The sequence below is a fragment of the Salvelinus sp. IW2-2015 genome, unplaced genomic scaffold (genome assembly GCF_002910315.2).
Source record: "Salvelinus sp. IW2-2015 unplaced genomic scaffold, ASM291031v2 Un_scaffold875, whole genome shotgun sequence".
Taxonomy (NCBI): Eukaryota; Metazoa; Chordata; class Actinopteri; order Salmoniformes; family Salmonidae; genus Salvelinus; species Salvelinus sp. IW2-2015.
Genome location: NW_019942635.1, coordinates 241627 through 256313, shown reverse-complemented (window position 1 = coordinate 256313; position 14687 = coordinate 241627). Strand labels below are relative to the sequence as shown.

Here is a 14687-nt window from a genome sequence, read left to right as displayed (position 1 = left end):
CCCTGCTCTTCGCCATTTCCTTTTGCTTAAATTTGTCAAAACATGCAATAATAGCCCGTGGCCTATTTCCAGAGGCCTTACGGACTCTGGAGAATGGACTCTGGAGAAAGTGACATTACGCACAACATCAGTGATTAAAAAGTGAAATAAAGGTTCCCATCGTTTTTCCTAATCAGGTCACATGGTTTTAAAAAACTGGRAAAAAACTCTAGGCCCTGGGGGTGGGTGAAAACCCTGTAAAACTGCAGCAACTGAATCGAACCCCCGAGCTGACAAGATAAAAATCTGTCATTCTGTCCCTGAGCAAGACAGTTAACCCACTGTTCCCCGGGCGCCCATGACGTGGATGTCAAGGAGGGCAGCCCCCTCCACCTCTTTAATTCAGAGGGGTTGGGTTAAATGCAGAAGACACATTTCAGTTGAATACATTCAGTTGGACAACTGATATAAATCATATGAACAAGTTACTGCAGTTTGACAGTTGCAACTGTAGACTATTATGTTGATTGATTAATTCCAGTTAATTCCAGATAATCATTTTGGATTGAAAACGTATAGGCATATCTGAGTACAGTGGAAAGCCTACTTGAGCATTCTGCGTCAACCTCGCTCTTTAATCTAACTTTTTATGGATGATGCGATGGAAGCTATTGAATTGATTTCGACATCTCAGAAAAAGACACTAGACAGTAGAAAGTTTCATATGTTCAGCAAGTAAAGCATCTTAACTTGCAATTATCGCTGCAAGCTCCTTGTAGTTGCACCTGTTAGAGGAACTTCCCCTCTTGTTGTGTCCTCTAAAAGCCAATTCTTGCAGGCCCAAAAACACAGTGATGTTGATAAGCCGCTTRAGAACATCCCTGTTTCTTCTTACTTTCTCATATGTTGCGCAGCTTGAATACATAGACCTTCTTCATGAGTGATGCAGCTTTTTCGCAGAATCTTGAATCGGATGTGGCATTTWWATGCTCCCTGCTTTTGTTTTGGCGTTTAGCTGAACGATTGATGTTCTTCAGGTCACTGTACCTCTCTTTCGCCCAAGGCTGACTTTCCAAAGAGCAGGCAAGGCCTGCAATACAGGCAGCTTGATGAAAGGCTCCCTGTTAACCAGCTATACCTTTGATATTCATTCGTATTGAACGCCATCACCTTTTCATATTTCTTCATGAAACTGATCTCAGGCAGAGGTCGAACCTCGGTTTTAATTCACACCTTTTCCGTGTWCCCCAGAGAATGAAAGGGGTTCTTCAACAAAAAGTCAACAACATTTTCCTGCACACTGGAGCTGGTAGCTAGCAAAAATAAAGTTCTAAAACCAAGAAAACAATGTATAATCTACCTCCACCGTCTCCTGTGATTTGAAGAACCTAATTTGAATTGAATTATATCCAAAAATTGCTCAACTATCACTATCCAATAATGTCACCAACTCACCAAGCTTMTCAACACATAGACCCGCCCCGCCCTATAATGCTCTTTGGCACAACCCCAATACAACACACTAGGTTCATTCTCTKATCCTAATCCTATGATTGGATGGACAACATATCAGTTCATACTGCAAAAGCTTTGATTGGTTGGAGGTCGTCCTCCAGAAGTGGTCATAATTACCATCTAGGTCTATGGAAGGGGGTGAGGCCTACGAGCCTCCTTGGTTTTGTATTGAAGTCAATGTACCCAGAGGAGGACAGAAGCTAGCTGTCCTCCGGCTAAACCATGGTGCTACYCCAGCGAGTGCTGTTGAAGTTACTATAGACCTTCATTGCAAAACAGTGTTTTCTAATCTGTTTTTGGTGACGTGAATATATTTAGTATAGTTTTATCTAAACRGGAAAACATTTTTAGTTTCACTATTTTTATTTCTATGAAATTTCACTGAGAAGGATGGTCGGTCCTCCCCTTCCTCCTCTGAGGAGCCTCCACTGGTGTATGTGTTGTGTGTGAGAGAGTGAATTGATTTATTAATACGTGTGTGTTATCAAGCCATATAGATTACTGCTTGTCATATAAAGGGATAGTATTTTTAGCAGCAGGGATACATCACCCCCTTCACACTGGAGCTCTGCCATGTAGAATGCKTGTGTGATATCCATCATATTACAAATGTCAACTCCTTTAAACACGATTCGAGTATCTAATTTGATGGAACACATGCATAATTTGACCCAGTCAGAAAAAGTTACAGCATTACAGATTTTTTCCTGGTCAACTTACATTCTCTTATTGACACATTATGTGGCATATTTAACCTCTATGTGTCCAGTACTATGCTTCACCATCCACTGAGCCATGCACTTTGACTCAGTTTGGTCAGGGAAAGGATTTGATAATGAGATTGAATGATAATCTTTCTCCCCAACCCACCAGGTGCTAAGGGTTCTGGATAACATTTCCCATCAGGGGAGAGATTACTGGCTCTACCTGGCTCAGGCTGGCCTACTGCCTGCTCTCTGTGCCACACTCAAGATGGCTGACCCTGAGGTGGTGACTCCACCTGGCTCAGGCTGGCCTACTGCCTCCTCTCTGTGCCACACTCAAGATGGCTGACCCTGAGGTGGTCGCTCCACCTGGCCCAGGCTGGCCTTCTGCCTGCGCCACACTGAAGATGGCCAACCCTGAGGTGGTGACTCCCCGTCTTGCTCAGACCTACCATGTACATTTAAAATGTTTTTATGAAATTATGTGATGTACAAATGTTTTTATGAAATTATGTGATCTTCAAATGTTTTTTCAATAATATTATGTGCTGGATATCTGTACAGTAAAACAATCAGATGTTATTTTTATAATGTTTTTATAAAATGCGAAATTCAACTAACAGAATGTGATTTGTCTTAACTTCTTTGGGGTAGGGGGCAGTATTTTCACGTCCGGATGAAAAGCGTGCTCAGAGTAAACGGCCTGCTACTCAGCCATACAASCTGGAATATGCATATAATTAGTATATTTAGATAGAAAACACTCTGAAGTTTCTAAAACGGTTTGAATGATGTCTGTGAGTATAACAGAACTCATATGGCAGGCAAAAACCAGAGAAAAAATCCAACCAGGAAGTGGGAAATCTGAGGTTGGTCGATTTTCAACTCAGCCCCTATTGAAGATACAGTGGGATATTGGTCAGGTCATGTTGCACTTCCTAAGGCTTCCACTAGATGTCAACAGTCTTTCGAGCCTTGTCTGATGCTTCTACTGTGAAGTGGGGCCGAATGAGAGGGGATTGAGTAACGGTCTAAACCATGAGCTGAACATGCGCTGACCATGCGCGTTCATGTGAGAGCGAGCTCTGTTCCATCGCCACTTCTGAAGACAAAGAAATTCTGCGGTTGGAACATTATATGAGAATTATGTTAAAAACATCCTAAAGATTGATTCAATACTTCGCTTTGGTCATGTTTTTACAGACTGTAATATAACTTTTTTTACTTTTCATTCGTATCTTTCGCTAGACTTGCACGCGCGTGTGAGTTTGGAAAGTGTACTGAACGCGTAGACACAAAGGAGGAATTTGGACATAAATTATGGACATTATCGAACAAAACAAACATTTTTTGTGGGACTCTGGGATTCCTGGGAGTTGATCAGATATCTCTGATGATAGTGCTAATGCAAAATAAGTAGTGAATGTATTAAAGTTATTTCTGGACTTCTGTTGAACTGCACAATATGGCGGATATATTTTTGTCTTGATTGGCTGAGCAACCAGACCTCAGGATTATTGCATGGGTTTGCCTTTTTGACCTAGGATTAGGCGTTTCTTTGTGGTAACAGTCTGACAAGACGGTTTGTCATTAAGGATGAGTAGGTGATCTAAGTTATGCATAACATTTGTATTTTTCATAACATTTATAATGAGTATTTCTGTCAATTGGATGTGGCTCTCTGCAAAATCACCGAATGTTTTGGAACTACTGAACAGTAACGCGCCAATGTAAAACTCTGATTTTGGAATATAAATATGAACTTTCCGAACAAAACATACATGTATTGTGTAACATGAAGTCCTATGAGTGTCATCTGATGAAGATCATCAAAGGTTAGTGATTCATTTTATCTATATTTCTGCTTTTTTGTGAATCTCTCTTTTGGCTGGAAAAATGGCTGTGTTATTCTGTGAATAGGCACTCACCTAACATAATCGTTTGGTGGTGCTTTCGTCGTAAAGCTTTTTTGAAATCGGACACTGTGGCTGGATTTACAACAAGTGTATCTTTTAAAATGGTGTAAAAATACATGTATGTTTGAGGAAATTTTGATTATGGGATTTCTGTTGTTTTGAATTTGGCGCCCTGCAGTTTCACTGGCTGTTGACGAGGGGGACGCTACCGTCCCACGTACCCTAGGAAGGTTAAGAACCTCTTGATTTCAATAGATAGCAGATGTGTTTTGACCGGTAGGCCTAGCGGTTAACAACTGTCGAGTGCGCTTGAGCAAGGCACCTAACCCTAATTGCTCCTGTAAGTTGCTCTGGAAAAATTACTCAAATGTAAATTAATTGTTTTGTTATTTTCTGCCCCATTTGTTATTCAGGCATGTTGGAGAAACAGGAAAAAAGTCTCTGCAACACTTAGTCAGATGCAAATGTATTTTAATAGAGACTAAGCTTTCGATCAGTCGACCTTCATCAGAGCATATTAAAAGGTGTGTGAGCGCGAGATTGACCTTGTAACCTCTTCCCCAGGCTAATTGTGCATAGCCAGGAAGTGTCCGGTGAACGAGGTTAGTGACTCAACAACAGTAAACATACACACCATGTTCCCATCAGTCATCAGGTTTTATAAAGTTTGATTACTTCTGATAACATTACCTTTGTCTGGGTTGTGTGTTTCAGAAAATCTAAGAGGCCAGCCCTTGACCATCCCAGTGATCAGATAGCCAGAGAGGCTGGCTGGTACAATGTGTGTGTGAAGTAGTGAGACCGACTGATAGTGTCGGACTGTTAAAACGTGCTCCATACCTGTCCTATACCTGCATGGCACCTGATAAGGTATGGGAACGTCCCTTAGTCGACACTCACCTGTAGAGCCTGTCAGCTGGTGCAGAGGTACAGCCTGGCTCCTTAGATCCCCTGCCAATCAACGCCCGTCCTAGAGACTTGCAATCTACTCCATCTGTTTACATTGGCAAAGTTCAGACAGAAAGGCCAAAGATAACAGGGTTGAAAAGGGTAGACTATAATATCTGTGATTTACCTATTTTCTTTCAGAGTCAAGTTGTTTTGAATTTCAATTACAGAAAAAGTTTGAATGTTGGAAAACGGTCAACCAAGTGAAAAATGGATGCCCATTTGCAGACTACCCCAGGAAGTATGTGTTATCATAATAGAACAACAGGTTGGCATTCCTGTGATCTCCAAGGTAAATGGAAGTACTGGGCTCTCAAAATGTGTTGGGTTTTACAAAGTCAATATGGGTCAGCATACTAGTAATGTTGCCACTTAAATGTATTAGGCTCACATGGGCCTTTTACAAGATATTCCTTTTTACAAGATATTACATAGAAAACAGACATGTTTTATAGCATGTCATCTGTTATGTTTTTACTTGTACTCTTCTTCTCTGCTATCTGCACTTTTCTTCTTTCTGACCCCTCCCTCCTCTGACCCCTTCCTCTCTGACCCCTCCCTCCTCTGAACCCCCCCTCTTACCCCTCCTCTGACCCTTTCCAGCTTGCTCCCTCCCTCTCTCTTTCCTTACCCCTCTCAATTTCTTCCTCTTTCTGTCATTTCCAGGTTGCCACTTGGTCACTGCAGACACTATGGTGAGATGAATGAGAGAGAGAGAGAGAGACACAGTTTGGTTGAATGAACATTGATGTGAGTTTATATCTGCAGGTGTTGAATGTTTCTCTTTTAATCAAGTGTTCCTTAGTTTTTCTGAAAAGCTTTTCTTGTAAATGTGTGAATGAGACAATGTTTTTCAGTGTTGTATGTTATTGCATGATGCTATTTGAATTGTTGTCAGATGAGAAGTCTTCAAAAGTTTTGCTTGTTCTTGATCTGCATTTATAACATTTCATAAATTGACTRAATAGTGTTTTGCGGCGTTTGGCGTGCAAATGCAATTGAGTGCAACATGTTTGTGTTGAAATACAATGCCGTACAGTGTATTGACAGAAGAATTAGAATATTTTTTTTGTGTGTGTGTGACAATGTCTGTCAGAGAATCAGTGATAGGGCGAGGAATGGAAGAGGGAGAAAGACTGAGGGTGGTAGAGACCAAAGGAAGGGGTGTAAAGAAGAGATATTGCTGTGTAGCGGAATAAGGAGAGATTGGAGGGACAGTAGCTGCAATATTACTCTCGGAACCGTTACAGTTCTGTGTGTTGTCTGTGTGTTGTCTGTGTGTTGTCTGTGTGTTGTCTGCCTGTTGTCTGTGTGTTGTCTGCCTGTTGTCTGTGTGTTGTCTGCCTGTTGTCTGTGTGTTGTCTGCCTGTTGTCTGTGTGTTGTCTGCCTGTTGTCTGTGTGTTGTCTGTGTGAGAAACAGTGTCTATTAAGGGTCTCTGCGTATCGTGTTAAATGTAGAGTGTCAAGTGTGATTTACAGAGGTTATAGTGCAATGAATGCTAAGCGAGAGGTGGGGCTGTATTTCCTGCAGTGCCAATAAGTATTTATAGCTTCATTTAATATTTTTTACAGTATGTGAAACTGAAAACCTTGGCATTCTTTCGTATGACATGATATTACTGTGATGAAGTAGCAAACTACTGTAGCTGGTGGTGGTGGGAATTAAACAATAGAGTAAACCCCTTCAGGTGTGTACCGGTAGGTCAGTAGGAAAGAAGTTAGAAATACGAAAGTAGATCAACAGGGTGATAAGTTAGAAATAGAAAGGTAAATAAACAGGGTGATAAGTTAGAAATAGAAAGTAAATAAACAGGGTGATAAGTTAGAAATAGAAATTAAATAAACAGGGTGATAAGTTAGAAATAGAAAGGTAAATTAGCAGGGTGATAAGTTAGAAATAGAAAGGTACATAAACAGGGTGATAAGTTAGAAATAGAAAGGTAAATAAACAGGGTGATAATAGGCAAACAGAGGGAGAGAGGGGTGAAAGCGGGATCATAGGGGTATACTACAAAGYAGGTTGAGGAGTTAGTGAGATAACTTTGGTAAACTGAGTTCAACTCGAGATAACCGGTCATACGAAAGTGGCTCACCTTTTAGCCAGGTACATTCCTATGGCAACGAATCCTTCAGATCTAACCTGCTCTGGGGAGGCTAACTCACGGCTATCTCCATTTACATCAGATGACCTCCCTCTTGCAAAGATTGCGTCCCCATCCCCTTCATTTGAGGCAGACGACTGSTTAAATATTTTATTAATTTGGTAATGACAGACTGCATTTTAAACTTAACAGACAGTAACACTTTTGTACACGCGTCTGAAAATGTATTGGTCGCGGGTTGCGGCTACTCCTAAATTGCACCGCGGCCGCCCTGKCATTTTTCTGAAAAATCTATATTTCACCGTGACCTGCTGCTGCTTACTATCAGGCAGTGAGGCAGCCTGTTGATGAGTGAGTGAGTGGTGGGGAGAGGGCAAGAGAGGTGTGTTTGTGTTGAGATTGAGCGCTGCAGCTGAGTGATTTGAGTGAGGAGACAAAGCAGCACGCGCGCATGTCGTGTCAACCTTTTACATGTTGTAGGTTAGATTGTCATTATTGAGACAACCTACTGTTTTTCCAAATATTTTTCCATAAAACATATTAACGCGCTAGAACTGATGTGCATCAAGAAATAACAGAGTCAAAGCACAGGAAAACKACTTTAGGCGCTCCAGCACATATTAGATACATTCGCTCAGAGGTGGTTTAAACTGCATTATAAACTGGGTGGTTTGAGCCCTGAATGCTGATTGGCTATACCACGGGTATGGCAAAACATGTATTTTTACTGCTCTTCTTACGTTGATAACCAGTTTATAATAGCAATAAGGCACCTTGGGGGGTTGTGGTATATGGCCAATATACCACGGCTAAGGGCTGTATACAGGCACTCTGCTTTGCTTAGTGTTTTAAGAACAGCCCTTAGCAGTGGTATATTGGCCATATACCACACCCCCTAGCGCCTTATTGCTTAATTATAAACTGGGTGGTTCAAGCTCTGAATGCTGATTGGCTGAAAGCTGTGTTATATCAGACCATACAAACAAATATTGGCCAAATACCACTCCCCCTCAAACCTTATTGCTTAATTCTAATGTCGACTTTGCTTATGGAAAACCATGGAAGTTATGGAACTCCCTGGCATGCTTCTGAAAAGTCCACAATAAAACTGACATTAAATGTGGAGAATGATACATTTGCATCTGTTGGTCATCAAGTAGCCTATTATTTTATATGCTACTGTAGGCTACTGTAGCCTACCATTTGATACAATACATATGTTGAAATGAGGATATCACTGGAGCCATTGCAAATCAATTTGTGCCACTTGTGTAGCCTACCTGGAGCTGGCAAACGGATTTAATAAACAGCCTATAACTTCAGTTTATTGTTGTTGTAGCCTTGTGTTATTATGCAATTATTAATGGCCATGTTTAGTTAATGAAATTGGAAATTATCAACTGTGAACATGGTCACAGTTCTATCGCAATTGCAGATCAGCTGTAGTCAGAATGCATTAGATTAGGTAACATTCAGTCAGATTAGGCTACAGGTWAAAAAAAACACTGTCTGTTGACAAGCATGGGCCTATTCAGTTCATATTATTAATGTTTGATTCAGTGATTMAAATTACAACCCTCAATATCCTATTCCAGCAGGCTATTAAACAACAGAAAACCATGGCAAAATGTAATTACAATCATAAACCCGGAGTCAGTAAGCCTAGCCTATTGAAATGATAAGCCAATTCATTTATAACGGTTTGCAGTCTGGCACATAATAACGGTACAATTGCCAGAAAATAAATAGCCTAACATTAGTTCGATTTTCCCCCAAATGTTTCTTGAACAGAGATTGAGATCCTTTGTCCAGATTTCATCCCTCAAACTCTCCTGTCAGATTGGTCTATAGTTATGCACATGTGCATAAGGGATTTACAATCATAGCCGTTAAATCAACATCCATTGACGGATAATTATCTGGCGAGTTTATTAAGGGCCAACTAATTCTCTTTTCTCTTTCGACATATTCAAATTCCTTTCATAGTCATGTTAGCTCGCAATAATWATTATTTTGATGGAGAACCGAATTTAGCTCCTTACGTCTTTACAAATTACGTTGACATTCCTTAATTCGCTCGATAACATTATGGAAAAAGGGTTTATTGGCTAAATGTGCCAACTCCTCTCTTGCTGTATAAGAGCACAAGGCCAGACGCAGATGCATATACGGGAGGCAAATGGTTTGAGTCTTTGATATTTATTATATTCCAAAAGGGTAGGCAATAGAATGGTCGTGGACAGGATAAAGGTCAAAACCAGTTCAGAGTCCAGGAGGTACAGTGTGGCAGGCAGGCTCGAGGTCAGTGCAGGCAGAATGGTCAGGCAGGCGGGTACAGAGTCCAGAAACAGGCAAGGGTCAAAACCGGGAGGACTAGCAAAAGAGAATAGAAAAAGCAGGAGCAYGGGAAAAACACACTGGTTGACTTGAACAGACAAGACAAACTGGCACAGAGAGACAGGAAACACAGGGATAAATACACCGGGGAAAATAAGTGACACCTAGAGGGGGTGGAGACAATCACAAAGACAGGTGAAACAGATCGGGGCGTGACATGCTGGGAAAAACACCATGTTGGGCTAGTTTTCAGGACTCGTGGGCGGGTTTTGAATGKTCATTTCCGGAAATGTTAGATAGACAGAACTTCTAAAAGCCTATTTCACACAATAGCATGCTGGATTTGAACGATTTTGTGTTTTTTATTTCGATTTCAGCACAAATGAAAATGTCACTGACTCGGCCATGGATTGATGATTCACCATTGTCTTTAATGACGAGTTAGGTGTTCGACTAGCCAGTTAAATAAAGGTTAAATATTTTATTTATAWTTTTTTAACATGCAGGCGCAGTTAAAAGCCTGCTAGAGTTAGCTGTAGGCGGATGAGCAATACCGACCTTCGTAGTACGGATGAAGCCTGAGCTGGAATGTGAAGCTAACTGAATCTGGTTAGCTTTAGAAAACCCTGAGTAGATGTACAGTTGAAGTCGGAAGTTWACATACACTTAGGTTGGAGTCATCAAAACTCGTTTTTCAACCACTCCAAAAATGTCTTGTTAACAAACTATAGTTTTGGCAAGTAGGTTAGGACATCTACTTCGTGCATGACACAAGTCATTTTTCCAACAATTGTTTAGAGACAGATTATTTGACTTATAATTCATTGTATCACAATTCCAGAGGGTCAGAAGTATACATACACTAAGTTGACTGTGCCTTTAAACAGCTTGGAAAATTCCAGAAAATGATGTCATGGCTTTAGAAGCTTCTGATAGACTAATTTACATAATTTGAGTCAATTGGAGGTGTTACCTTGGAATGTATTTCCAAGCATACTTCAAACTCAGTGCCTCTTTGCTTGACATCATGGGAAAATCAAAAGAAATCAGCCAAGACCTCAGAAAAAAATTGTGGACCTCCACAAGTCTGGTTCATCCTTGGAAGCAATTTCCAAACGCCTGAAGGTACCACGTTCAATCTGTAAAAAAATAGTACGCAGGCATAAACACGATGGGACCACCAGCGCTTACCGCCCCGGAAGGAGACGCGTTCTGTCTCCTAGAGATGAACGTACTTTTGGTGCGAAGTGCAATCAAATCCCAGAACAACAGTAAAGGACCTTGTGAGAATGCTGGAGGAAACAGGTACAAACTACTCTAAATCCACAGTAAACGAGTCCTATATAGACAGAGCAAGGAAGAAAGCCACTGCTCAAAACCGCCATAAAAAGCCAGACTACGGTTTGCAACTGCACATGGGACAAAGACTGTACTTTTTGGAGAAATGTCCTCTGGTCTGATGAAACAAAAAAAGTACTGTTTGGTCATAATGACCATCGTTTATGTTTGGAGGAAAAAGGGGGATGGTTGCAAGCCGAAGAACCACCATCCAACCATGAAGCACGGGGGTGGCAGAATAATGTTGTGGGGGTGCTTTGCTGCAGGGGGGACTGGTGACTTCCCAAAATAGATGGCATCATGAGAGATAGAAAATTATGTGGATATATTGAGCAAAACATCTCAAGACCAGTCACGGAAATTAAAGCTTTGGCCAAATGGGTGTTTCCAACAGTGGACAATGACCCCAAGCTACTTCCAAAGTTGGTTAAGGCTTAAGGACAACAAAGTCAAGGTTTGGTGGCCATCACAAAGCCCTGACCTCAATCCTATAGAAAAATTTGTGGGCAGAACTGAAAAAGTGTTGTGCGAGCAAGGAGGCCTACAAACCTGACTCAGGTACACCAGCTCTGTCAGGAGGAATGGGCCCAAAATTCACCTCAACTTATTGGGGAGCTTGTGGAAGGCTATCCGAAACATTTGACCCAAGTTTTAACAATTTAAAGCAATGCTACCAAACTAATTAGTGTGTGTAACTTCTGACCCACTGGGAATGTGATGAAAGAAATAAAAGCTGAAATAAATTAATTCTCTCTACTATTATTCTGACACTTCACATTCTTAAATAAAGTGGTGATTCTAACTGACCTAAGACACGGGAATTTTACTAGGAATTAAATGTCGAGGAATTGTGAAAACTGAGTTTAAATGTTTTGGCTAAGGTGTATGTTAACTTTGACTTCCAACTGTTGCTTGATGGCACAAAGAGAGTTGTAAGGAGAAACAAGCCGACCGTGTCCTATAGTTCTTTCTACAAGCCGACCGTGTGTATGTTTTTCCTACCAGCCGACGTGTTATAGTTCTTCTACTAGCGACCGTGTGTACATAAGTTCTTCTTTCCAAGCCGACCGTGTGTATGTGCTCTCTTACAAGACCGACCCGCGGGTGCTATAGTTCTTTCTTACATGATTGAATACAAAGCAATGCTGTTTCTTGTGTAAGTGACTTCATTGCATAAATCATTAATGCATGTTTGTATTTGATATTCTGATTTAAGCGCCCCATAACATATGATTAGCCAGCTAACTTGATAAATTATATGAAATAAATGTGTTCTAAAAAAATAAAATTTCAAACAGTATAGCTGTAAATAACTGATGTGATTCTATAATATAAAACCTATAAACATTAAAGAGAGATCTTAGCATTTAATTAACATGGTTTTTCTGCCGGGCCCTCCTCCATATTTTATGGATATATTTCCGTGTTTAAAAAGCCTTAGGACCAACGTGTGTTTGTTGTTGCTATGAAGAGGGGGTCTTTACTACGTGGATGTATCGCGGTTTATATACACCACACAGCTATTCCAGCTAGCACTTCAGCTGGCATGGTTACATATCAGTGTGACTCTGACGTTCACATTCCCCTCTCAGAACAGGTTGGTACAACTTGAGGGAAAATCGTGTCACAAATTTACATCATGAATGTTTTATTGACTATTAATTATGTATAGTTGGAAAGGGAAACTGGTTGGAAATCATATTGGGGGCGGGGGAAGTGTTCCGAATACCCCTTACTCAAGGAAAACCGTTTCATGAAGTTGCTTAAAGGTTTATCAAGCGGAGTTATAACGTTAGTGGTGGGGGGGGGAGGGGACTTATGCATTAACTATCACAATTACATTTTGGACGTTACTACCCCTGAACAAAAATATAAATGCAACATGTAAAGTGTTGTTGCCATGTTTCATGAGCTGAAATAAAAGATCACAGAAATGTTCCTTACCCACAAAAACGTATTTCTCTCAAATGTTGTGCACAAATTTGTTTACATCCCTGTTAGTAAGTATTTCTCATTTGCCAAGATAATCCATCCACCTGACAGGTATGGCATATCAAGAAGCCGATTAAACAGCATGATCATTACACAGGTGCACCTTGTGCCGGGGACAATAAAAGGCCACTCTAAAATGTGCAGTTTTGTCACACAACATAATGCCACAGATGTCTSAAGTTTTGAGAGAGTGTGCAATTGACTTGCTGACTGCAGGWATGTCCACCAGAGCTGTTTCCAGATCATTTAATGTTCATTTATCTACCAAAAGCCACCTCCAATGTCGTTTTAGAGAATTTGGCAGTACGTCCAAACATCGTCACAACCTCAGACCACATGTAACCTCGCCAGCCCAGGACCTCCACATCCGGCTTCTTCAACTGCGGGATCATCTGAGACCATCCACTGGACAGCTGATGAAAGTGTGGGTTTGCACAACCGAAGAATTTCATCACAAACTGTCAGAAACTGTCTCAGGGAAGCTCATCTGYGTGCTCGTCGTCCTCACCAGAGTCTTAACCTGACTGCAGTTTGTCGTCATAATCGACTTCATTGTCCAAATGCTTACCTTCGATGGCCACTGGAACGCTGGAGAAGCGTGCTCTTCACAGATGAATCACAGTTTCAACTGCACCGGGCAGACAGCGTGTTTGGCGTCATTTGGGAGAGCGGTTTTCTGATGGCAACGTTGTGAACAGAGTGCCCTATGTTGGTGTTGGGGCTACGGACAACGAATACAATTGTATTTTATTGATGGTAATTTGATTGCACAGAGATACCGTCACGAGATCCTGAGGCCCATTGTCGTGCCATTCATCCGCCGCCATCACCTCATATTTCAGCAYGATAATGCACTGCCCCATTTCGCAGGCATCCATACACAATTCCTGGAAACTGAAAATGGCCCAGTTCTTCCATGGCCTGCATACTCACCAGACATGTCACCCATTGAGCATGTTTGAGATGCTCTGGATCGACGTGAAGAGGAGTGGGACAACATTGCACAGGCCACAATCAACAACCTGAACAACTCTATGCGAAGGACATGTGTCATGCTGCTTGAGGCAAAGGGTGGTCACACCAGATGGTTCTGGTTTTTTGATCCATGCCCGTACCTTTTTTTTAAGGTATCTGCATATCTGTTTTCCCAGTCATGTGAAATCCATAGATTAGTGCCTAATGAATTTATTTCAATGTGAAATCCATAGATTAGGGCCTAATGAATTTATTTCAATTGACAGATTGTCTTATATGAAATTATTGCATGTTGCGTTTATGTTTTTGTTCAGTGTATATTGGCCATATACCGCAAACCCCTGAGGTGCCTTATTGCTATTATAAACTGTTTACCAAAGTAATTAGAGCAGTAAAAATACATGTGTCACGCTTGTTGAAATGAGTGAACCAAGGCGCAGCGTGTATAGAGTTCCACATATTTAATAATGAAACTTACAACCAAAACAACAAAGAATATAACAAACGTGCAGTATTGCAGTGCTCAAGGCAACTGCACAAAAACAAGATCCCACAAACAACAGGTGGGAAAAGGATGCCTAAATATGATCCCCAATCAGAGACAATGATAGACAGCTGCCTCTGATTGGGAACCATACCAGGCCAACATAGAAACGAAAATACTAGAATGCCCACCCTAATCACACCCTGACCTAACCAAATGGAGAAATAAAAGGATCTCTAAGGTCAGGGCGTGACAACATGTTTTGTCATACGCGTGGTATACTGTCTCAGACGACACCATTCTGTATACTTCTGGCCCTTCTTTGGACACTGTGTTAACAACCCTCCAGACGAGCTTCAATGCCATACAACTCTCCTTCCGTGGCCTCCAACTGCT

General features: G+C 41.2%; 1 protein-coding gene across 1 annotated transcript in view; it reads left to right on the top strand.

Moving 5' to 3' along the window:
• The first annotated feature begins 5703 nt into the window (after window positions 1–5703).
• Window positions 5704–14687, top strand: part of LOC112069063 (carnosine synthase 1-like) — a 24142-nt gene continuing 15158 nt past the window's right edge. Inside the window, exon 1 of the mRNA XM_024136342.2 lies at window positions 5704–5757. Coding sequence (XP_023992110.1) covers window positions 5755–5757 — 3 coding nt within the window. The 5' untranslated portion in view covers window positions 5704–5754. The remainder of the gene's footprint in view (window positions 5758–14687) is intronic.